General features: G+C 53.0%; 1 protein-coding gene across 3 annotated transcripts in view; it reads left to right on the top strand.

Moving 5' to 3' along the window:
- Positions 1-23,210, top strand: part of SEZ6 (seizure related 6 homolog) — a 49,986-nt gene that overhangs the window by 2,645 nt on the left and 24,131 nt on the right. For all 3 annotated transcript variants that reach the window (XM_008010850.3, XM_008010849.3, XM_008010851.3), the window contains exon 2: positions 21,338-22,009. In XM_008010850.3, coding sequence (XP_008009041.1) covers positions 21,338-22,009 — 672 coding nt within the window. The remainder of the gene's footprint in view (positions 1-21,337; positions 22,010-23,210) is intronic.

The raw sequence follows: 23,210 nt of genomic DNA, 5'->3' as shown, positions 1-23,210 counted from the left end.
CACATGCTCAGTCCCCTATTCCCTTCTGCAGCCTCCAAGGCTCAATTGGCGTCAGGCACCAGGGGCGCCTTGGGTCACGGGATATCTTCCCAAGCCGTGTGGAGTGCCTGGGCGATCCAGCCACAGTGAAGGAAGAAGGCGTGTGGAAGGGGCTGCATATGCCGAGCCTGCTGTGTCAGTTTAATGATTTTTAATGAGCAATTACCTTTAGTCATTCTCCTAATTTCTGAATATCAATAAAGTTAATTAAACTCTGCATGTGTGAATGTGGCCTAGAGAGATTGTGAAGGTGGAAGCCACTGAGACTGGGGTAATGTTGGGTCTCGGGAATGGAGGCTGCCTCCATGGCTGTGTGACCTTGGACCTGCTGCTCCACCTCTCTGGGCTCCACTTGAGAATGTGGTGATAGAGGGGGCCTGGGGATGGCAAGTCTGGGTTGCTCACTCTGCCAAGAACTGAGGGATGATGTCTTGGAGGGAAGATCCGGAGGAGAAAAGAGAGGAATGACGACTTGGCTTCCAGGAGCTCCAGTGCTGCAAGGGTTAACAAACCAGGGCTGCCTTAACCTAAAATGGTAATTGCTGCTTCCAGCAGACTCCTTGGTAGGTGCTGGATTCTAACAGCACATCCCTGAGTCTGGGGGCTGCTGCTGAAACCAATACTAGGTCCTGCTCCTTGTCCCCAGCCTGGCACTTCAGGATCAGGAAGTGGTACTGAGGACAAGGCCCCATGAGAGACAGTCCAGATTCTGTTCAGAACCCCAGAGGTTGACATGGCAGGCAGCAGCACACCCCTGCCCACTGGCCCCAGGCTTCTGAGGAGGCTGGAGGACCCAGAGACTGCCGTGGACAGGAGAAGCCTGAGCTGGCTTTTTGCTCCTCATAGGTCTAAGCTTGGCAGGCCCTGGCAGCCATCCCGGCCTCCTCAGCAGGGTGGCAGCTTAAAATGCCTTGGGGACACCGTGGGGCACTAATGGAGAGCAAGGAGACACAAGGGCTGGGCTTAATTAGAAACTGAGCTTCCATTCCCCACCAGTACTACCATGCCTGCCTAAATATGGGGGGCATATCAGAAAGCCTGCTTCCTTAGCCCCTCCATCCATCCAGTTCCAGGCCCTCCAGCTTCCTCTGCTCCTTGTCCCCACCTATCTTAGCCCTATCAAGCCCCACCTGCCAGACTGGGATCAGCTCAGGAATGCTGTGCCCCCACTTGGGCAGAGCTGTCAGGGCTCAGTACTCTACCAACCCCACCCCTACCCCCATCAAAAAAAAAAAAGAAGAAGAAAGAGAGTACAGAAAAAGGCCTATTAGGCAAGGGTTACACTAGTGAAGGGACTTCTCAGTCCAGGTAGTTAAGAGCCCAGGCTCCCATGTGATCTCACATATACCCCTGCCCTCTCTGGCTCTCCACTCTCTGGAGCCTTCAATGTAGATTGCCATGCCTTATAGCACAGGAGAGCCTCAAAGTTCTTGTCAAGTCATGCAGATTTCTGGGTCCCCAGCTTACTGGCTTATTCTCAGGGAGGAGGAGCCAGGTTCTATATGGAAGAGGCTTCCGGAGGAGACTATGCTGCCAGCACTGGTCTGCAGCTGGGTGGTGGGAAGCAGGCACTAGGGGGTCTCCAAGACCAATTCCAACAGGAAGCAGCAATTCTGGGAAGCCAACCCACCCAGCCAGGCCAAAGGAGTTTTAGCTTCAGTTTTCCAAATTAGCCAAGTCAAATTAACCAAGTTCTCAACAGCTTCTGGGCTCTTATCAGCCTTTCTGCCTGAAATTCCTTTCCCCTCCTGGGCCAGTCTGGCTCACTGTACCTCAGGCTTCAAGTATTAGCTTAGCTGGCACTTCCTGTAATTCTTCAGTACATATTTAAGGGGCGTCTACTATGTGGTTCCTCAGGCGAGCCTCGCCTGTCCTCCAGCCTGGGTCAGAGGACTCCTCTGTGCTCTCACCATCCCTTGGCTTCCCCCATCCAGGTCTCCGTCTTGCTGGGTCACAAGTCCCTGATTGCTTGATGCTCCAGCAGCAAAACTAAACTCAGCAAAGATGATCCCAAGTCTGTTTTGTTCACCCGCTATGTCTTGGGGAAGCTCTAGAATTCCTGTTCGGGGGAAGTTTAGGGTCAGTTGCTTGGTTAGAAAGGCGAGGCGGGCCTATGGCAGCTGCGACCGAATCTTGAAGCTGAGTTTGCGTAGCAAGCACGCTATTTTTACATAGATTGTATGTTAGAATTTTTTCCTTTCCTAACGTTGGCCAATTATCCCAACTGTAAATTATAGCCTTTACTTCGTTTTTTCCTTCTGCAAATTAAGCTGTCACGCCATCAGCCTGAGGTGGCTCGGGGGAAGTGTGCTGACGGCCATTCTGAATGGACTGAAGCCTCTCCCCAGTCACCCCTTAGTGCCACCACTCCTTGTGTCCCAAGTGGCACAGAGTCTAGCACATGGCAGACATTAAATACATGTTGAATAAATTAATGAGAGTTGCACAGGTGGATACTGGCAGAGGTAAAGCCCAGGCTTCCTGACCCCCTCCAATAACAGCCACCCTAAGCACCCACCCACTACCCCTAATTGCTGAGAGGGATGCCGCATACGGACTTGGCTGGCACTGAGAGGTAAGGGAAGGACGAATCCATGTCATCTGGCTCCACAGCCCCCTCATCCATCTCCTAGTTTCAGACACTCTCACATAGCTTACAGGGACCAACATGAATCTTTGGGAGCAGCTATGAGCCTACATGCCCTTTAATGGAGAGGTGGAGGCCTAAGAATCATCCAGAACCATAATAATTAAGATCCACAGCTCCTAAAAGAGCAGTCCCTGGGGTATATCTACCCATCCATCCATCCATCATTCATTCATTCATTCCATAGACATATATTGAGGCGTGAGGCCTGCCCAGAATCCCTAGCCTTCACTGGTCAAGCCTTTCACATGACTTTTCTATTTAGTACTGACAGTAAGAAATTAGTTGTTCCCATTTTACACATGGAAAAACTGAGTTTTGAAGAGATTAAGTTACTTACCCTGAGGCTGCACAGCCAGTAAGTAGTAAAGCTACTCCAAAGTGTCTGCCCATTTCACAAAACCTGACTTCAGCTAGCACTGTGTCCACTTTCCTGGCATAGGGGAGAGTTTCACTACAGGCAGATGGGAACCCAGCAGAGTATCACTATCCAAATAATAATAATAGCAACAATAATAGCAAACATTTATTTGGTACCAACTACGTGCCAGGCACTGTACAAATTGCTTTGTATACATTAGCTCATTTAGTTCCCTTATCATCTCTATGAGATAGAAGTTATTATCTGTCTTTTATTAATCAAGTTGAAACCCATGTTGTCAGATAGACCCAAGACATAAACAGCCCCTCACTTTCTTCTAGCACATTTCTGGTGATGATAGCTGCTTCTCAGTCCTTAGTGGCAAAGGAATAAAACATCCTTTCCAATATTTGGAGGCCAGGAAAGAGTAAGGGGCTAGGAGTCAGGTTAACTATGGTCCCTGAACTGCTGGGCCAGAGCAGAGTGATTTGGGGTGGCTCTTACTCTCCAATCCTTTGAGGGCTTTGTGAATGAGAGGACCAGTCACTCCTGTCCTGGCATCCTGGGCTTCCCTACCTCTCCCCTTCAGCCTCCGCTGAGGCTCAGCCCCTAGGTGGGAAGGCCCAACCCTGCCCCAGCTTCCTTCCACCTGGCTACCTGCTGCCCAAACCGCCAGAAGTGGGAGGGGAGGATCGATGCTGCAGCCACAGGCAGAGTGTTGTTGGCCATTGATTGTTGGGATTTCTCCGCGGGTTCCAGAGCAAACAAACCTGCGGCTTCTCCAACAACAATCCACAAACCTGCCGATTCTCCAACAACAATCCGGGTCTCTGGGTCTCAGGCTGCAGAGCCTGCAGCCTCGCTGGCAGGCAGTCTGGCAGGAGGGAGGGAGTGGGGTGGGAAGTCCTGGCTGGGCCCATCTGGAACAAGGGGCTCTGCCAGGAGATGAGCAGGGACTGAATGAAGGGGTCAGTGGGGAGATGCTGTGAGGATGCTAGGGTGAATCCTAGACCCTGTGCGAGCCTTGTTTCACTCATCCCCTACAGTTTTGCTCAGCCATTTTTTCATACCTGGAATGCCATCCTGGGTTCTTCTGCTTATTTCAATTCTCCCATCCCCTCTTTTCCTGATCACCCAGCCCAGACGGCTCTCTGTTTCCCAAACACCAACAGAACTTAGCTTGTCCATCCTCCATCCATCCATCCATCCAGTCGCCATTCAACAACCCTCCATTCAACACCTACCAGGTGCTTTGATCGGCAGGAATACAACATAATCCCTCCCCTTAAGGAACTCAGTTTAGAGTGGAGCTGCCTTTTTAATGAGCTCAGTTGTGACTATCTTTCCAGTTAGACTAGCAACCCTCTGATTTTAATAGAATGAGATACAGATGAAATGACAAACAGCATCTATATGATCCAACTACTCTGGCCTCCAGAAGGACAGGAGACTCCTGGCCAGGAACTGCTCAAGGCCTCAGTTTCTCATTTGTAGCAAAAGAGTTTGTCTTTGGGGTCCCTGGGCCAATCCATGATGGGTGCCCTTCATCAAAACCCTTCCTATCTCTGGCGGGTCAGATGCGCCCCTGAAGAGCAGGTACAGGGCTTCTCCTGCCACTGGACAGCTCTGGCTGTTGGAGGACCCTCCTCTCAAGGGGTGGGGGGGCTTCTGGTTTCTTCCCAGTCACCACCCCCCTGATTTCCTTTGATCCTGATGCTGTTCCATTAAAGAGCTGGAACAAGGACAAGCATCATGAATTTGTGGTGGGGAAAGAAGGGGGACACCCGCTACTTGGATTCTGCAGCACCAAATCGCATGTGCTGCAGAATCTCTCCTCACCATGCCCTCCTTCCCATGCCCTCCCTCCCTATCCCTGCATCCCTGGGGCCAGCCAGAACCTTGACACTGTGGCATCAACTTTGGCATCTCTCTCAGTCTCTCCATCCCCCCTCCCAACAGGTTCTTCTCTCTACTCTCAAGCCCCTCCCTCTAACTGGTCAAGAGTCTGGTAGGACAGAACTTGGGGTCACAGTGGAAAAATGCTTAAACCACTGAGTGTCCCCCATGCTCATGGGCATGTGTTTTACCCCTCTTTGCTCGTGGCTCCTTGTTAAAGACACCAAAGCGGACACTTCTTCTCCCCACTTCCAGCCCCATCCCTCCTCCCTCCCCATAGCTTCTCCCTCCCTCCCTCCTTCCCTCCCTCCCTTCCTCCCAGCTCAGCAGCTGAGTCCCAACTCCTTTGTCCCCCAGACAGCCACCTGCTGAGTGTCTGGCCTGGGTCCCACCAGCCAGCAGGTGCCTAAGGAGTCCCAGAGCCTGGGGTTGGGGGCAGGGTGGCATCAGGCAGTGTGGGGAGCCAAGTTCTGCTCAAGGAGGAGGGAGGAGTCTTAAAAGAAGAACATAAGAGGAAGAAGCCTGGTCAGGGAGTCAGGACTGCAGGGTTTACACCCAGTGCTGGGTTTTGCTGGCTGGGTGACCTTGGGCAAGTTGCCTCAGTTTCCTTGAGAATTCATGATGCCTGTCCCTGCCCCACCTCTTTTATGGAGCAGCCTCAAGATCAAAGGAAATCAGGGTGGGGGGGATGATTACTGGGAAGAAACCACAAGAACTCTTGAGAGGAGGCCCCTCAAGAGGCCCCTCAAACAGCCAGATATGTCCGTCACCAGGAGAGGCTGATTTGTCAGGCATCTCTGCAGGGCCTAAATCATACAACCCCTCCAGGGCTGGACCGCTGAGGCAGGGGTGGGGGTGAGCACCAGTTGGTTCGGGTCTGTCCAAAAAGGTGGGACTAGCAATGCAGAGGGACCAAGGTCAGGGTGCTTCTGAGGCCTTCGCCCTGGCTTGCTGCTCTGATGGACGTTGTCTTAGACATTGTTTACCTCTAGCAGAGAGATATGCTGGTGATTTGAAACCTCTGGTCCAGCAGCTGGCAGGCCCCCTCCTGTCATGAAGCCCTATTTTCTAGCTTGTTAGAGGAAAGGTAAGAGATGGAGTCAATTTTGTGGACCAAAGAGCCCCTGGCAAAAGGGGCATCTCTGGGCAAAGGTGTACAGGTGGGATCAAACAAGGCATGCATGAGAGTGGTCATCCATGCATTTACTTCTCTAGATCCCCTTGGCCCCCTTCACTCACTTCCCACCCATCTCCTGGCAGAGCCCCAGTCCTGCCCTACTGGGTCCAATCACTTCTTTCCCATGCCTCCCTCTGCCTGCCAGCCAGGCTAGAAAGAGCCTGTTGCTCAGGTCGAGTGATGCCCCTGAGGCGACAGCCACTTGGTGTCCTAATTCTGGTCTATGCTGTAATTCTATCCCTGATGCTGCCTCTGGTGACCCCTGGTCCTTTCCTACACAGAGCCGCACACACAGGAGACTGAAAGAGACAAGGGATGTGGGCTTAGCCTTCTCAACTCAAGGTGTCCACACACCCAGCTCTGCAGGGTCCTTGGAGGTCAAAACAAGGTGGAGGCAAGGGGCAGGCCTGAGAGGCTGGGGGCCGTGCAGCTGGGCCCATCTGGTGTTCCTGAGGTTCTCGGGAGAGGAAGCTCCAGATGTGCTGGTAGCCACGTCTACGTGCATTTCTGCCTGGCTTGTTCACCTGTCCTTGAGTGTCTGTGTCCATATATCCCTGCATGTCTGTGCCCTCTGTCCCTGCATCCTAGGACTGTGGCCTGAGTATAAGGTACAGCAGGCCCCAGCTCAGGCTGGTCTCACTCCCTCCCTGCAGCCCATTCCAGTCTCTTCCTCCCCAATCTTAGGCTCCACTGACCCCTCAAGGAGACTCATAACTGGAGCTGCTGCTGCTATTTTTAGCAGCTCTGCACCCCTCCCCACCCCCACTCAGGTTTGCTGGGGAAGTGAAGGGCCAGGCCAGCCTCATGGGCTGGAGTGCTGGGCAGGCGGGGTCCCTTCCCCTCAGGCCCACAAGGCCTTGGAGAACAAAAGGTGCCTGGGATACCCCACAGGTGCAGGGCCCACACGCTGGGGCAGGTGAAGCTCATCCCACCTGCCTGGGGCTGGGAGAGGTCCCAGGCTGCCCTTCCTCTGCCCTGACAACCTCGCCAAATCCCTAAGGGCAGAGCCCAGGCCTCCAGTGACTCCTCCCTAGGCCATTTGGAAATAAGGCTGGAGCTTCTGCATCTCCCACACAGAGGCTGGGAGAGGCAGAAAGCAGCTCAAAGTGTCAGGATGTGGAGAGGAGGGAGGCACACCTGGAGGAGGTGGCCCACCCAGGGACCTCCAGTACTGCCCTTGCACTCCCCACCGGGGCTTCAGGCCCCTACTACAGCTCAACTCTGCCAAAAGACCACCATTAGAGCTCTTGCCTTCCACACCCTTGAGCCTTCACCCTGGGTCCCACCACCACCACTGCTACAGCTGCTCTGGAAACTCGCACCAGCTGGGAGAAGGTACGGTAGGGCAGTTCAAGGGGTCTGAACTGAGAGACCAAGGAGGGAGTCCTCTGGTCGCAGGCCATCTTTGCTTCCAAAGTCTTTTGTTCCTGCATCTGTCCTTCTGTCTGTCTCTTGAGCTTAGCAGGACAAGGATGCCCCAGGGTCTGCCTCCCAGGCCCAGCTAGACCACCTCCCACAGGTCACGTCAGCTCTCAGACCCTGTTTCTCCACCTGTGGGATGGGGAGGATTAATCAGATGGTGTAGATGATAGGGCAGCATGGAGTCTAGCACACAGCAGCTGCCCAGAAGCCTTAGTGCTCTCTCCAGGCCCTCTTCTCACACTTCCATCCCCTACTCCTATTCCTCACCTCATGCACCCCTGCCACCACATACACGCACACACACAGAGACACACACACAAATATGTTCACACATCTACATACTTACACATGTGCACACACACAGACACACAAATACATACACACAGCCTAGCCCTCCAGATGCTCAGCAGAGGGAGATGAGGAGACAGGCTCCAGCGCACACAAAAGAAAAGTGGCAAGTTGGCTGGGCGCGGTGGCTCACGCCTGTAATCCCAGCACTTTGGGAGGCCGAGGCGGGCGGATCACAAGGTCAGGAGATCGAGACCATCCTGGCTAACACGGTGAAACCCTGCCTCTACTAAAAAATACAAAAATTAGCCAGGCTCAGTGGCGGGTGCCTGTAGTCCCAGAACTTTGGGAGGCTGAGGCGGGTGGATCATGAGGTCACGAAATCGAGACCATCCTGGCTAACACGGTGAAATCCCGTCTCTAATAAAAATACAAAAATCAGCCAGGCGCGATGGCAGGCGCCTATAATCCCAGCTACTCGGGAGGCTGAGACAAGAGAATCGCTTGAACCTGGGCGGCAGAGGTTGCAGTGAGCCAAGATTACACCACTGCACTCCAGCCTGGGCGACAGAGTGAGACTCCGTCTCAAAAAAGGGAAAAACAACAACAACAAAACAAAAAACAAAAGTCAGTAACCAAGTACTGTATGAAAAACTGGCCAGGCCCAGAGAGGCCGGGCAACCCCAAGGTCACATAGCCTGTCAGTGGCAGAGCTCTCTCCATGCTCAAGGCCTTCTAATAAGGCCTCACTACGCTCCTTAGCTTCCACAGCTAGAATAGACACGCTAGGGACCTCCAGGGTAGTGAGTGGCCAGAACTCACCTCAGCATCAGGGTAGCCCAGGGGTCTGGGCTCACGGCCCCTCCATTTACAGCCAAGCTCTCCAACTTCATCTCCTCCCAGAAGCAGCAGACAAAAGTAACCACAGGGCAAAGGTCACAAAGTCAGGGAGGTAACTTTGGTCCTGGTGCACAAAACAAGCCCCTTCATCTGACCCAAAGGCCACAGAGGCTTGGGGCTGCCAGGCTGGTGGTTCAGCTCAGAAGTGGACACATGTGCTGGAACAGCCTCAGTGGTGTTGCCTTTTGAACCTCAGGACAGAGGCTGGGAGGGGGCAGTAGTCCAGAGATGCTGGCCAGAAGGAACCTGCTCTCCAGCCCTGGCATCTCATTGCCCTGTCTTGATGGGCTCCATGGCTAGGAAGGACTGTCTTTGGTGGGTATGTGGAGCCAGGCAGTAGGGCAAAGGATGGAGGGGATGCTATTCCTCCCTAGATCAACCCTTGTCCCCCAACTTTACCACTGCACTGGGCAGAGCTGATCCTGGTACTGGCTCCAGGGAGAATGCAGTTCCTGCCTCCACATCCTTCCTTGTCCCAGCTGACACTTCGAAGATTTTCCACTCAGAGAAATATGGCCTCTGCTGCTCATATGGTGGTGGTAGAAGTGTCTGGCACAGGGGGAGGGCTGTGAGCCGAGCACCCAGCTCAGGGCCACATACCTCTGCCCACTTGCTCCACGCCCCCACCTTGGGGCCAGTGGGTAGCTCCTCATTCTCTGCCTGCTAATATAGCAGGTAGGAGAAGGGGCCTGGGGCTAGCAGATGGACAGGAGGAGCTGATGGACAGAAACCCCTCCAGGGAGAGAACAAAGCCCAGTTCCCAGCTCCAGCCCTACCTAGGACTCTGCCCTGGCCACACTCCTGGGAGCTGGCATAAGCAGGGTGAGGTACAGCAGATTGGTTATTTATCAGACTGGTGAGGGGGTGATGCCAAGACCATTCCTTCCATCCTACCCCAGGGGCCGGGGTCAACTCCTGCCCCTACCTCAAGGTCAGTCCCTCCCTCTCACCTAACCCCCACTCCAGGCCCCCAGCTCTGGTGCCACCTGCCCAGTCTGAGGAACTGTGGGCAGGCAGGGCTGGGGTCCCCAGGGCCAGCAGGCAGACAGGAGAGGGGAGCACGGGGCTGCAGGGGAAGGTGTAGAGTGCAGCAGGTGACACAGGAGCAGAGGCCTCATTCATCACCTCTCCAGCCCCCAACTCTGCAGTGGCAAGACCATATTAGACTATAAATTGGAAAGCAGAGAACGTGGCAGTTAGCTGGGAGCTCCCTCTCCCCTGGGCCCCTGGTCACAGCCTCATGGGAGGGAGGGGACACTGGAGCAAAGAGGACTGGCCCAGCCGCAGCTCCGACTAGTCTTTCCCTCCCCAACCTACCCAGAGTCTGAGACGCTGTCCAGGACAGACGGCCCTGGGGTGGGTCAGGTCAGGGCCCAAGGAGAGGGCAGAGTGAAAAGGAGGGGCACAACAGCTACCTTGGAGAGAAATATATGCCTTCTTTTGGGGGGTAGGGACTTTCTGGGCTTGGGGACTGCTTGAAGCCAGGTCCCAGGGTGTGGCATCCTTGGGCAGGGACACATGGTAGTGATTTGTGGCACAGGCATGTATTTGGACCTTCACATGCACATGCATTTGAACACACACACACACACACACACACACACACTCTCCAGGGCTCGTGCACACATGCTCACACAAAGCAGCAGTCAAGGCAGTAGACATTTTCATCCCAGGCTATGGAATAGGCAGACTCAGTTCAAACTCTTTATTTGCCACTTTCCTCTGTGTGAACTAGGAGGATTCACTTTGCCCCTCAGCCTCAGTTTCTTCATAGGCCAAGCGTAAACTATTGATTCCAAGCACAAAGGGCTGCCACTCTAGGTGGAAGACAGCTCTTTGTGAAGTGCATGGCTGGCCCATAGTGGTTGCTCAGTAAATGCGAGTGCCTATCCTGTGCCCGAGGCCAGGCAGCTGCTCTGGGGTAGTAGCCAGGCCAGATACTCTGCCCTCCGTGCTGCTGGCTGGGCAGTGAGGCAGGGGCAAGCCAACAGAGCGCAGCAAACGTTCCCCTGGAACACACATGTGAGGGCAAAGCACGAGGCTAAGTGTTCCTGGCTGTCCTCCACCCATAAAATCCTAAACTGGCTCTGCCTGAGCTTCCAGAATTGCCCATCATACATCCAACCCTCAGAGCACCAGTGCGCGGCCAAGAAAGCAAACCTCATCGGTGGATGACAAGAATCCTCCCTGAGGAATGAGTGGCTGCTACACCCAGCTCCCCAAGGCCTTTCCGAAAAACCCGAAGAAGTCCAGGGCTCCTTGTCACCTCTCCCTGCCAATCCCAAGTTGCAGTTTTCCTGGACCCAAAAGAAGGGGAGCAGACACCCCATCTTAACTCTTTTTCAGGAGTCCCACCCTGGGTTCTTCCTCACTGAGAGGTGGTGAATACTGTAAGGCTGAGAAGACAGGTAGGGATATGCACTTTCCATTATGGTAGCCACTGACCACATGTGGCTATTTAAATATAAACTGGCTGGGCGCTGTGGCTGACACCTGTAATCCCAGCACTTTGGGAGGCCTGGGTGGGCCAATCACCTGAGGTCAGGAGTTCGAGACCAGCCTGGCCAACATGGTGAAACCCTGTCTCTACTACACACACCAAAAATTAGCCAGGCGTGGTGGCAGGCGCCTGTAATCCCAGCTACTCAGGAGGCTGAGGCAGGAGAACTGCTTGAACCCAAGGAGCCAGAGGTTGCAGTGAGCTGAGATCGCGTCATTGCACTCCAGCCTAGGCAATAAGAAAGAAACTCTGTCTAAGGAAAAAAAAAGTAAACTTATTGACATGAAATAAAACTTAAAATTTAGTTTCTCATTCTCAGTGGCCACATTTTGAGTGCTCAATAGTCACATGCGGCTACTGGCTGCCATACTAGACACACGTATATAAAACATTCCCAAGCTGGACATGGTGGCATGCATCTGCCGGCTACTCAGGAGACTAAGGCACGAGGATTGTTTGAGCCCAGAAGTTCCAGTCTGTAACTGCACAATGGGTTCCTTTTTGCCCACTGCCCAAATAGAACCTATTTATCAAAATAGGAGAATTGCAATAGAAAAATTATTTAATACACAAGGCCAGCTAAATGAAAGACCAAGGGCTGGGCACAGTGGCTCACACCTGTAATCCCAACACTTTGGGAGGCTGAGGCAGGCAGATCACGAGGTCAGGAGTTTGAGACCAGCCTGACCAACGTGATAAAACCCCATCTCTACTAAAAATACAAAAATTAGCCAGGCTTGGTGGTGCACAGCTGTAATCCCAGCTACTCAGGAGGCTGAGGCAGGAGAATCACATGAACCTGGGAGGCAGAGGTTGCAGTGAGCCAAGATCGTGCCACTGCATTCTAGCCTGGATGACAGAGCAAGATTCTGTCTCAATAAATAAATAAATAAATAAATAAATAAATAAATAAAGGCCAGGAGCAGTGGCTCTCGCCTGTAATCCCAGCATTTTGGGAGGCCAAGGCGGGCAGATCACCTGAGGTCAGGAGTTTGAGATCAGCCTGGCCAACATGGTGAAACCTCATCCCTACTAAAAATACAAAAATTAGTTGGCCATGGTGGCACACGCCTGTAGTCCCAGCTACTTGGGAGGCTGAGGCAGGAAAATTGCTTGAACCCAGGAGGCAGAGGTTGCGGTGAGATGAGATCATGCCACTGCACTCTAGCCTGAGCGACAGAGTGAGATTGTCTCAAAAAAAAAAAGTTTTTTTAATAAACAAATAAATAAATGGGAGACCAGAGTTGTATTACTACTCAATTCAGCCTCCCTGGATATTTGGAGGCTAGGGTCTTGGTGGTTTTTTGGTTTTTTACTATTATTATTATTATTATTATTTGGAAGTCATCTTTCAAGCCTGAAGGAGGCTAGGCTTTTTTATAGCCGGTGGTCGGGGAATGGGTGCTGCTGACTGGTTGGGGATGAAATCATAGGGGTCTGGAAAATGGTCCTCCTACACTGAGTCCACTTCTGGGTGGGGGCCACAGGACCCAGGAGTCATGAGTCTTAAGCCAGGTGGAGCCATCTTGTCAACAGAAATGCAAAAGTCTTGCCAGTCACGGTGGCTCACACCTGTAATCCCAGCACTTTGGGAAGCTGAGGTGGGCAGACTGCTTCAGTTCAGGAGTTCTAGACCAGCCTGGGCAACATGGTGAAACCCCATCTCTATTAAAAATACAAAAACTGGTCAGGTGTGGTGGCACACGCCTGTAATCCCAGCTACTTAGGAGGCTGAGGTGGGAGAATCACCTGAGCCCGGGAGGTCAAGGCTGCAGCACGCCAAGACCGTGCCACTGCACTCCAGCCTGGGTGACAGAGTAAAGAAAAAAAGAAATGCAAAAGTCTGAAAAGACATCCAACAAACCAATCGTAGGTTCTACAATAGTGATGTCATTTACAGGAGTAATGGGGAAAGTTGCAAATCTTGTGACTTCCAGAATAATGGCTGCTAATTGTTTAACTAAGCCTACATCTCAGCAGAATTCAGGTCCCTCTCATCCTCTAACCTGGTGGTCTTTCATTCTTTTTTTTTTTTTTTTTTTTTTGGTGGGTGGCGGATGGAGTTTCACTCTTGTCACCCAAGATGGAGTGCAATGGTGCTATCTCAGCTCACTGCAACCTCCGCCTCCCAGATTCAAGTGATTCTCCTGCCTCAGCCTCCTGAGTAGCTGGGATTACAGGTGTGCACCACCACACTCAGCTAACTTTTGTATTTTTAGTAGGAATGGGGTTTCACCATGTTGGCCAGGCTGGTCTCAAACTCCTGACCTCAGGTGATCCACCCACTTCGGCTTCTCAAAGTGCTGGGGTTACAGGCATGAGCCATCGCACCCGGCCTCTTTCATTAGTTTTTAAAAGGTGGTTTAGTTTTGGGAAAGGCTATTATCATTTAAACTGTAAACTAAATTTCTCCCAAAGTTAGCTTGGCCCATACCCAGGAATGACCAAGGGCAGTCTGGAGGTTAATGGTAAGATGGAGTTTGTTAGATCACATCTAAATTTCACTGTCACAATTTTCTCACCATTATAATTTTGGCAAAGGTGGTTTCAAGCCCAGTCTGGGCAACATAGCAAGACCCTCATCTCTAAAAATAAGATAAATAAATAAAAATATTTCCATCATCACAAAGTTCTATTGGACAGTGCTGCTCTAGGGCTAGACAACTCAGGTTTGAATCAGACACATCCAAACTGCTAATGCATTTCCCTGGGTCTCAGTGTCCTCATCTATAAAATGGGATAATAAAAGTTCCCGTCTCATAAAGTTATTACGGGGATTAATTCTGGTAAAGCACTTAGAGTGTTGCTGGGCATGTGGTAAATGTATACTCAGTAAACAGCAGCATTCAATATTTTTATTCATAGGGCCCTTTGTGGTTCACTAGATCCTGGAATGTGAGAACTGGCAAGGACCCATTTTACTGATGAAAATATGGAAACTCAGGTTGTGGAAGTGACTTGTGTTGTGGGGACCTGGCCTGTCAGGGGTGGGATGAGGATAGCATGGCCTGACTCCTAGCTGGTGCCCATTACCTCCACCCATGCTCCCTCCATGTGACAATGAGACCCCAACTCTGGAGATGCCAAAGCCCACAGTTACCCCTGTCCCCAACCAGGACGGCTCAGGAGGTAGTGGGCTCTCTGTCCCTGGAGGCAAGCCCACAGATGATAGACAGCTCCAGATTGGAGGATTCACTCTTCCCAGTAGTTGGGCTAGATGTCCCAGCCCCAACCTGAGTCCCAACCCTGCCCCAAGTTTGCTGTGTGACCTGGGAAAACCCTCTGGACTTGGTTTCCTCTTGGGTAAGTGAGGGAGGGATGAGATGCTCACAAAGGCTACAAGGGCTCAGGTTCTGGGAACCAGCCACTGCCTCGCCTGGAGCCTGGCCAAGAGGAGGTGCCCCCATTCTCATTTGCAATCCAAATTTGACTGGACTACAGGGGTTGACCAAGAAAGAGAGGGTGGTGAGAGGCTGTGATGGGGATGATCAGTGGCAGGGGAAGAGAGGGGAGTCTGGGGCAATGGGGACCCACCAGCTTGTGCCAGCAGACACTCCCCATCAACTGCCAGTTGGGGCTGTGATAGGGCACTGCCAAGGGCTGGCTGCCCATCTTCTCCCTGCAGGACCTGCTCCTGCCCACCCTGCTGGCCAAGGGCTAGGCACTTTGGGGAGCAGGGTGCCTTCTGAGTGTGCAGAGAGGCAGAATCAGGGCTTGGAAACAGTGTGCCCTGAGCCCAGCTTTCACTATGCCTAGCACCAGGGAGAGAAAGGGAAGAGAGATACCCACTGCTGGATCCTTGCCCAGGGGACACAAGCTGTTCATGTGTTAGGAGCCCACCAGGAAGTGCCCCCAGGAGGTCAAGAGAAGGGCCAGGCAAGGATGGCTCTCCAGAGGAGGATAGGAACTGACCTGTTAAGGATGGGGAGGATTTGCAGAGGCAAAGGAGTAGAGAAGCCATGGCAAGGAGACAGAATTGTGTGAGCAAATGGAGCCAAAACAGGGAAGGCACCTGTTCTGGAAATGAGAAGGTCCTTTTGAGTGTATCTGTGTCCAACCCAACAACTGCCCCTCCAGGACATGACCAGAACACCCTTCCCCATCATCCAAGCTGCAGGGCTCCTGGCATGAGTACCCTAGGATAGTGGTGTCCAGCTTGGTGGGGAGATAGGAGGCCCCAGGTGCTACAGCTGAAAGCCAGCAAGAGCAGTAGACAGCTGAGCTATGGAGCTGTCCAGCTTTGGGTTCCAGTCCCAGGCTCTGCCATCATTAGCTGCGTGACCTTGGACAAGTTACATAACCATTCCGGGCCCCAGTGTCTTCATCTCTTGGAATAATGTCTCAAACCTCCTGGAGCAAGGGGAGAAAGAGAAATTAGGTATGAGGGCACTGAATGCACGGTCAGCACACAGTGGGCACAGAGTAAGTGAATAGCAGCTCTTGCCAGCCCCAGTTTCCTGGCTACAGACCACAGGAGACAGAATGTGTCCATTCTGGCTCGGCCATAGCTTCTGGGTGACCTTGGAGGAGCCACACCCCTGCTCAGGGCCTTAGTTTCCTCATCTGTCTCGTGGCGGTTATATTACTTTCCCTGTCAATATAGGCAGATGGACAGCAGCAAACCTGCCTCAGGTGCTGGACACTGTGGGGGTAATTATTTCAGCAGCACATGGAATTGGAAGCCTCTAGAATAGGCCGCAGATCCCAGCAGCCCTATATAGCCCTGCCAACCTCTAGCTGGGGCCTCACAGTACAGAGGGCAGGGCTGGGCCCGTAGAACTGTACTGTTAAGGATGGACTCTGGCTCTGGGGGGCCCAAACACTCTCAGCTCCGTCAGGTTCTCGGATAATAGGGGTCTGCAGGGACCAGGCCCTCACTAATCCCCTATTAAAACTTGAAAGGGGCCAGGGAACCTCCAGAATAAACTCATTAACTTTTATGGGATAATAAATGGATCCCATTAAATTCTCATTCTCCCCGTGCCGGGCCAGCTTAACCTCTGGAACCCAGAGGAGTGGGCCCCTGCCCGCCCTGTCCCTCAGGCTCCCCCTTGCACCCACACGCTGTCATGCCCTCCCCCGAAGCTGACAGTTGGTGCTGCCACGAGGCGGGGATCAGGCCTGAACTTGTCCCAGAACTTTGGCTCCTGTGCCTGCCCACCTCGGAGGGGCCAGAGGCTTGGGGAAGACCTGGCACCTCTTCAGGGGCTGCCAGAGTGACAGGCAGCGCCGCCTGCCCTTCCAGAGGCTACAGTGGGTGACAGTATATGTCTTTCCATAGATGAGCCCTCCCCAAACCCAGTATGTCTTCACTCCACTGATGAGCAGACAGAAGCTTGAGTGGGCAGCCCCCGCCCGGGTCACACAGCTAGTGTTGCATCGATTTGGGATTGGAACCCAAGGTTTTCTGGCTGACTGGTACAGAAAGATCCTGCAGAAACAGCAGCGCTGAAGGGGCAGGCCAGCTGGCCCTGAGGTGGCACCACCGCCTGGTACGATGGTTCCTCCAGGCTGGGGCACTGTGTAATGACTCCAGCTCCACCGCACACCATCACTGTGAACCTGGGCAAGCTCCTGGGCCTCACTGAGCCTCGGTTTCCCCATCTATAAGACAGAGGCCATAACACCTACCTAGCTGGACGCTAGAAGAGGCCCCAGTCCTTAAGGCTTCCCCTAAACACAGGCTGGGCCCCACCCCCCATCTGGATCCAGATCTGGCGGGGGTGGAGCGCATGGGGCCTCCGCTCCACCCTCACCCAGCTGGGCCCTGGGAATTGGGGTGGGGTAAGCGGTCCTCTCAGGGAGTCTCAGGCTGGGGTTGGGGGGAAGGGGCCTCCAATCCCAAGAGGGGCCGTAGTGGGGCGGTGCGGGCAGGGAGGCGGGAGCGGGAGGGAATCCACCGGGGAGGCATCCTGAATGGCTCATTAGTGCCGATGAAAGCCTTTTTTCATTTCGTCTAAATACTTTAAACAGGGCTCCCTCCGATGTCTATTTGCATAGCTTAAGAGCTAATGCGGGGGGAGGGCCCAGGCGGCGGCGGCGGGGCCATGGCAGGGCTAGGGGCTGCAGGCCCCGGGAAGTTCCTGGGCTGTCTCCACCGGGGATGGCGTGCGGGGAAAGGAGGGGTGTTTCCCGGACCCAACCCACTTGGAGAATACAGCCCCAGGCCCTGCGGGAGGGGAGGACCGAGCAACAGGGAGTGCATCCTGTGTTCTCACACCAGGTGGGCCTGGCAAGTGGGGATCACGGGGGACAATCTTGCTGCCACCCACGGACATGCAGGGCCTTGAAGGTGGCCGCCCTTTGCATGGTGCAGTATTATCCTTGTTTTATGGATGAGGTCTTTGACATCCTCAGGGTCACACATGCTGCCACCCAACATGGAACATGGGTAGTCCCCCAGAGAGGAGGGACCCCTACCTGCCAGGGGCCAGCCGCTTCCTACCCTAGAAGCCTGCCTCAATGTTCCCTTGACAGGGGCTGCCCAACCTCTGACTGTGGCCTTCTCCCTCGGCCTTCAGAACTCTGCTATTCAGGGCATGCAGATTCCCACAAAACCCTTGCAAAGTACCCATTTTATAGCTGAGGAGGTGAAGGCTCTGAGAGGCAACTTGCCAGGCTCACATGACTTTTAAGTGGCAGAACTGATACTTGAACCCAGCTCTATGTGGCTCTGTGCCCTGGCACAGCAGTGTTGTTGGGTCTCCAGTTTGGGCTCGTGGCTCAGATGTGCTTCAGGCATGGGGTGGGGACTTCCCTGGGTCCCAGCCAGAAGGCTTCCGGAGGGCCTGCTCATCCAGGGCCCAACCCAAGTCCCAATGCCAGAAGTTCTGGCCCCAGACTTCTAAATGGCATGAGATCTTTGACAAGTCCTTACCTCTCCCTGGACTTAGTTTCTTCAACTGGCTGGATTGTTCTCTGCCGTGTAGCTCCAGTCTCTCCCTCCCATGAGGCAGGTGGGTGCGTGGAAAGACCTAGGGCTTTGAAGCCAGATCAACGTAGGTTTAAATCCCAGCTGCATCACTGCGAGACTTCAGGTGAGTCTTTGTCTCACCTCTCTAGGCTTCAGGTTTTTTTAAAGTGGAAATAAAATTCCCATCTCCCAGAGGCGCAGCATCCATTAAATGATACAAAGTCTGGGAAAGGCCTGACACAGTAGTGCCTGATGAGACTGGGCATCAGAGCCCCTGACACCTTCTTCTGCTGTCCCCTATATCATACTCTCCCTTTGTCAGTCCCTGTAGCCCTGAATTCAGTCAGCCCAGGTAGAGAGAAGCCCCTATCCCCTGGCCACAATCCTGGGAAACTAGGAGACAGGTCACAGGACCTCAGGCCTCCAACAGAGTCAACCAGGGGGTCTGGAGATGCCCTCTCCCCAGAAATGGCTTGTCTCCCAGAGGTTATCTTACCCTCTCTGACAGCGGGTGGCACCCACTGGGACCAAATGGCAGCTGATTTTGGAATCAATTTGCTTGTTTGATATGCTACCTCAATCCCAGATAGCACAACCAGTGCAATCGACAATGACGGGAGGTGCCCATTAGTGCTGCTCCATTGCTCAGCACCCACCTGGCAGCCAGCAGGAAGAGCTGTGCCTGCCTTGGTCACTTCCTGAATTAGAGGATCTCTGTGCACTCCCTCTCCCAGAGAAGAGTCCCACAGGTACCTACTTTGAGAGCCAAGGGCCCCATCTCTTGTTGGGTACTCTGGAAAGGGGCCACATAAACAATGCCTGGCTCTAGGGGGCTCCAATCTATGTGATTAGAAAAGCACCCCTTCCTTGTGCCATGCTAGAATCAGTCTCAGCTTACCTGGCAAAGCCTGTGTGACATCTGGGGGGTGGGCAAAAAGAGGAGCCCTGTTCTGGCATGTCACAGGCACTGCCTGGACCTTCCATAACTGATTCAGATGAAAGACAGGCACTGGTGGACCATCTGCTCTGGGGGGTATGGGCCTGGCTGGACATCTAGATTGGACAGCATTGTCAGTGGCTGGCATACAATGCCAAAACACAGATGGGCTGCTTTAGTGGGCATCTCAGGAAATAGCGGTTGGTCCTGGTTTCTCAGGGCTGGGGGTGCCCAAGCTCCTCTGACCCAGAAGAATGGAGAGCCCTCCAACCTGTACCCACCTCCCCCACCCAATTTCCTCCCTCCTCCCATTTGTCTGACACATCAGAGCTGCTATGGTCTCCTGAACAGAACGTAGGCCATCTGCTGCTTCCTCACGCCTGCCAATCCATGGAGTGGGTGTGAGCCTGTGGAATGACAGCCCCACCATCAGACGTGCGGAGGAAGCGACCTTCTCCTTGCAAACTCTGTGATCTCACCCCGGCTGTGTTTCCCTTCAAGTCCTCATGCAGCCATTTTGAGAGCTGTAAGGATCAGAAATATCCTCCCAGGCTTCTCAGAGCTGGCAAAATTCTGTACGAGCTGAATCTGGAGCCAGCATTCGTTGACCTTTCTTGGCAGTTAAGGATCTGGGGAGCCGAGTGGGCCACAAGCAGAATACACATCATCTCTCCAGCTATGTGGTTGAATAAGTCAACATAATCAATAGCAGAGCAATCTGTACCTCGGACCAGAGATAGCAAATAAGTTTCATCCCCCAGAGCCAATCTCATTGATTGGTAGTGGCTGCCTGGATAACATTGTGAGAAGGAAGTTGCTCCCACATGGGCCTTAGCAAGAAATAACCAAAACTGATCAGCAATGCCTGCCATGGATTAGGGGGTGGGTGGGTAGCATGCTAGATTTCCATTCTACACCTGTTTTTGACCCTGCCCTAGATGGAACCTATTGTCACCAGAAAGATTAAGGGAACTCAGGGGGACATATCAAATAGAGAAGGGATGTAATATTATCTCAGTCAATCCTAAAAAGGAAATCCAATTTTACAGATGCGAAAACTAAGGTTCCGAGAGTTTGGGTGATTTGCCTGAGGGCACACAGCCCTAGAGTAGTGGATCTGGGATTTGAAGTTATATCTGCCTAGCTCCAGAACTTGGCCCTTCCCACTCTACTCATATTACTGCTCTTTATGGACCATAAAGAGCAGTAGCTTATGGACCATGCTTTATGGACCATAAAAACAGAAAAGAGTACAAAAGAAATGATTTCCTGAGAACTGAGAGAAACTACTGGGCCCCTAACAAAGAAGTCATGCACCCATGGCCGGGTGCGGTGGCTTACGCCTGTAATCCCTAGGAGGCTGAGGTGGGAGGATTGCTTGAGCCTAGAAGTTTGAGACCAGCCCAGACAACATAGTGAGATCCCCATCTCTACAAAAATTCTAAAAGTTAGCCAGGCATGGTGGCAAGCACCTGTAGTCCCAGCTACTAGAAGTGGGAGTGTGGGGAGTGTGGCTGAGGTGGGAGGATCGCTTGTTCGTGGGAGGTTGAGGCTGCAGTGGAGTCATGATTGCGCTACTGCATTGCAGCCCGGGCCACAGAGCAAGACCCTATCTCAAAACCAACAAACAAAAAAAGAAGTCATGCAACCATGAGGAAATCTAAAATAAAATCCCAAATATGTGACGCATTTCCTGAGGCTAATGACTAGCAGGTTCACTGAGAACGGGAAATGAACTTGAATGCCCTATCATCTCAGGCAGGAAAGACACTGTGGTGGGAGACACACTTACGCTCGCTTAAGGTTTTCATCTCAATTCAACCGGTCGTGTGACTTTGAGCAAGTCACTTCCTCTCTCTGGCCTATTTCCTCATTAGTAAAATAAGGTCTCTACTTTTCATTAGGGATGGCAAATATTTGTCACATCAGTCTGAGGTGTCAGGTGTGACCTGGTGGAGTGCTGTGTTGAGGAGGATTTTGAGGCTAAACCTGAGAACAGTAGGAAATGGTGCATAGATGGGCTAGAAATGTCTACCTCTGGTGCTGGAGAAAGAGTGTCTCACGTGCCACCCTTGAAGTATATAATAGCGCCTCACTTCCAGCTCATCAATTCTGTAGTTCCGTGATTCTCAGCAGTGAGCACGCTCCTCAGGGCTCTCTGTCCAAAGAGAGCTGCCCCCCCACAACTACTTGAGCTGGGCGTGATGCTGCTCTCTGGAGCAGGGGGAGAACCTCTGACCATCCCTTATTATTCCAGGACTCTCTTCAGAGGCCCCAACCATGGGGAAAGGACAAGCCCCAGGCATCGAGGAGACAGATGGCGAGCTGACAGCAGCCCCCACACCTGAGCAGCCAGAACGAGGCGTCCACTTTGTCACAACAGCCCCCACCTTGAAGCTACTCAACCACCACCCGCTGCTTGAGGAATTCCTACAAGAGGGGCTGGAGAAGGGAGATGAGGAGCTGAGACCAGCGCTGCCCTTCCAGCCTGACCCACCTACACCCTTCACCCCAAGTCCCCTTCCCCGCCTAGCCAACCAGGACAGCCGCCCTGTCTTTACCAGCCCCACTCCAGCCACAGCTGCGGTACCCACCCAGCCCCAGTCCAAGGAGGGACCCTGGAGTCTGGAGTCAGAGCCCCCTGTGCTTCTAATCACAGCTCCCCTACCTCCAGGGCCCAGCATGGCAGTGCCCACCCTAGGCCCAGGGGAGAGACCCAGCACTACACCCCCCAGCAGAGCCTGGACACCAACCCAAGAGGGTCCTGGAGACATGGGAAGACCATGGGTTCCAGAGGTTGTGTCCCAGGGCGCAGGGATTGGGATCCAGGGGACCATCGCCTCCTCCACAGCTTCAGGAGATGATGAGGAGACCACCACCACCACCACCACCATCATCACCACCACCATCACCACAGTCCAGACACCAGGTCAGCTCCCTGCTGGCTTGCAGATGTGGAAATGGGGATGAGGGAGGCTGCGGGGCCCCTAAAAGCCTGTCTCTGACACTGTGCCAGCCTACCCTGCCCTTTGGCACCAAGGGCCAGCCTACAGGAGGCATGTGGTTTGGACCCAGATAGTCCTGAGCTCAAATCCTGTTTCTTTGGCCAGGTGCAGTGGCTCATGCTTGTAATCCCAGCACTTTGGGAGGCTAAGGTCAGTGAATCATCTGAGGTCTGGAGTTCAAGACCATCCTGGCCAACATGGCAAAATCCCATCTTTACTAAAAACACAAAAATTAGCCGGGCACGGTGGCAAGCACCTGTAATCCCAGCTACTCGGGAGGCTGAGGCAGGAGAATCACTCAAACCTGGGAGGCAGAGGTTGCAGTGAGCCGAGATTGCACCATTGCATTCCAGCCTGGGCAACAGTGCAAGACTCTGTCTCAAAAAAGAAAAAATCTTGATTCTTCCACCTATAACATGACCCTAGGAATTCTATTTAACATCTCATCTCTGAGCCTCATCTGTAAAATGGCAATAAGAAAACAAACCTCGGCCAGGCACGGTGGCTCACGCCTGTAATCCCAGCGCTTCAGGAGGCTGAGGTGGGTGGATCATGAGGTCAGGAGATCGAGACCATCCTGGCTAACACGGTGAAACCCTGTCTTTACTAAAAAATACAAAAAATTAGCTGGGTGTGGTGGCGGGCACCTGTAGTCCCAGCTACTCGGGAGGCTGAGGCAGGAGAATGGTGTGAACCCAGAAGGCGGAGCTTGCAGTGAGCCGATATTGCGTCACTGCACTCCAGCCTGGGCGACAGAGCGAGACTCTGTCTCAAAAAAAAAAAAAAATACAAAAAATTAGCCAGGCATGGTGGCATATGCCTGTAATCCTAGCTACTCGGGAACCTGAGCAGGAGAATAGCTTGAACCCAGGAGGCAGAGGTTGCAGTGAGCTGAGATCATGCCATTACACTCCAGTCTGGGCAACAAGAATGAAACTCCATCTCAAAAAAAAAAAAAAAGAAAACAAAAACAAACCTCGCTGAGTCACTGCGAGAACTGAGATAAGATTGCACATAGTAGGTGCCCAATAAAAGGTGTTCCCCTTCCTTCAACAGGAGACTAGACATCACAAGAGGTAGTGTTCACTTCACACACACACACACACACACACACACACACACACA

This window comes from Chlorocebus sabaeus, chromosome 16 (genome assembly GCF_047675955.1).
Source record: "Chlorocebus sabaeus isolate Y175 chromosome 16, mChlSab1.0.hap1, whole genome shotgun sequence".
Lineage (NCBI taxonomy): Eukaryota > Metazoa > Chordata > Mammalia > Primates > Cercopithecidae > Chlorocebus > Chlorocebus sabaeus.
Note: the sequence above shows the minus strand (reverse complement) of the source record. Positions and strands in the feature narration are given on the sequence as shown.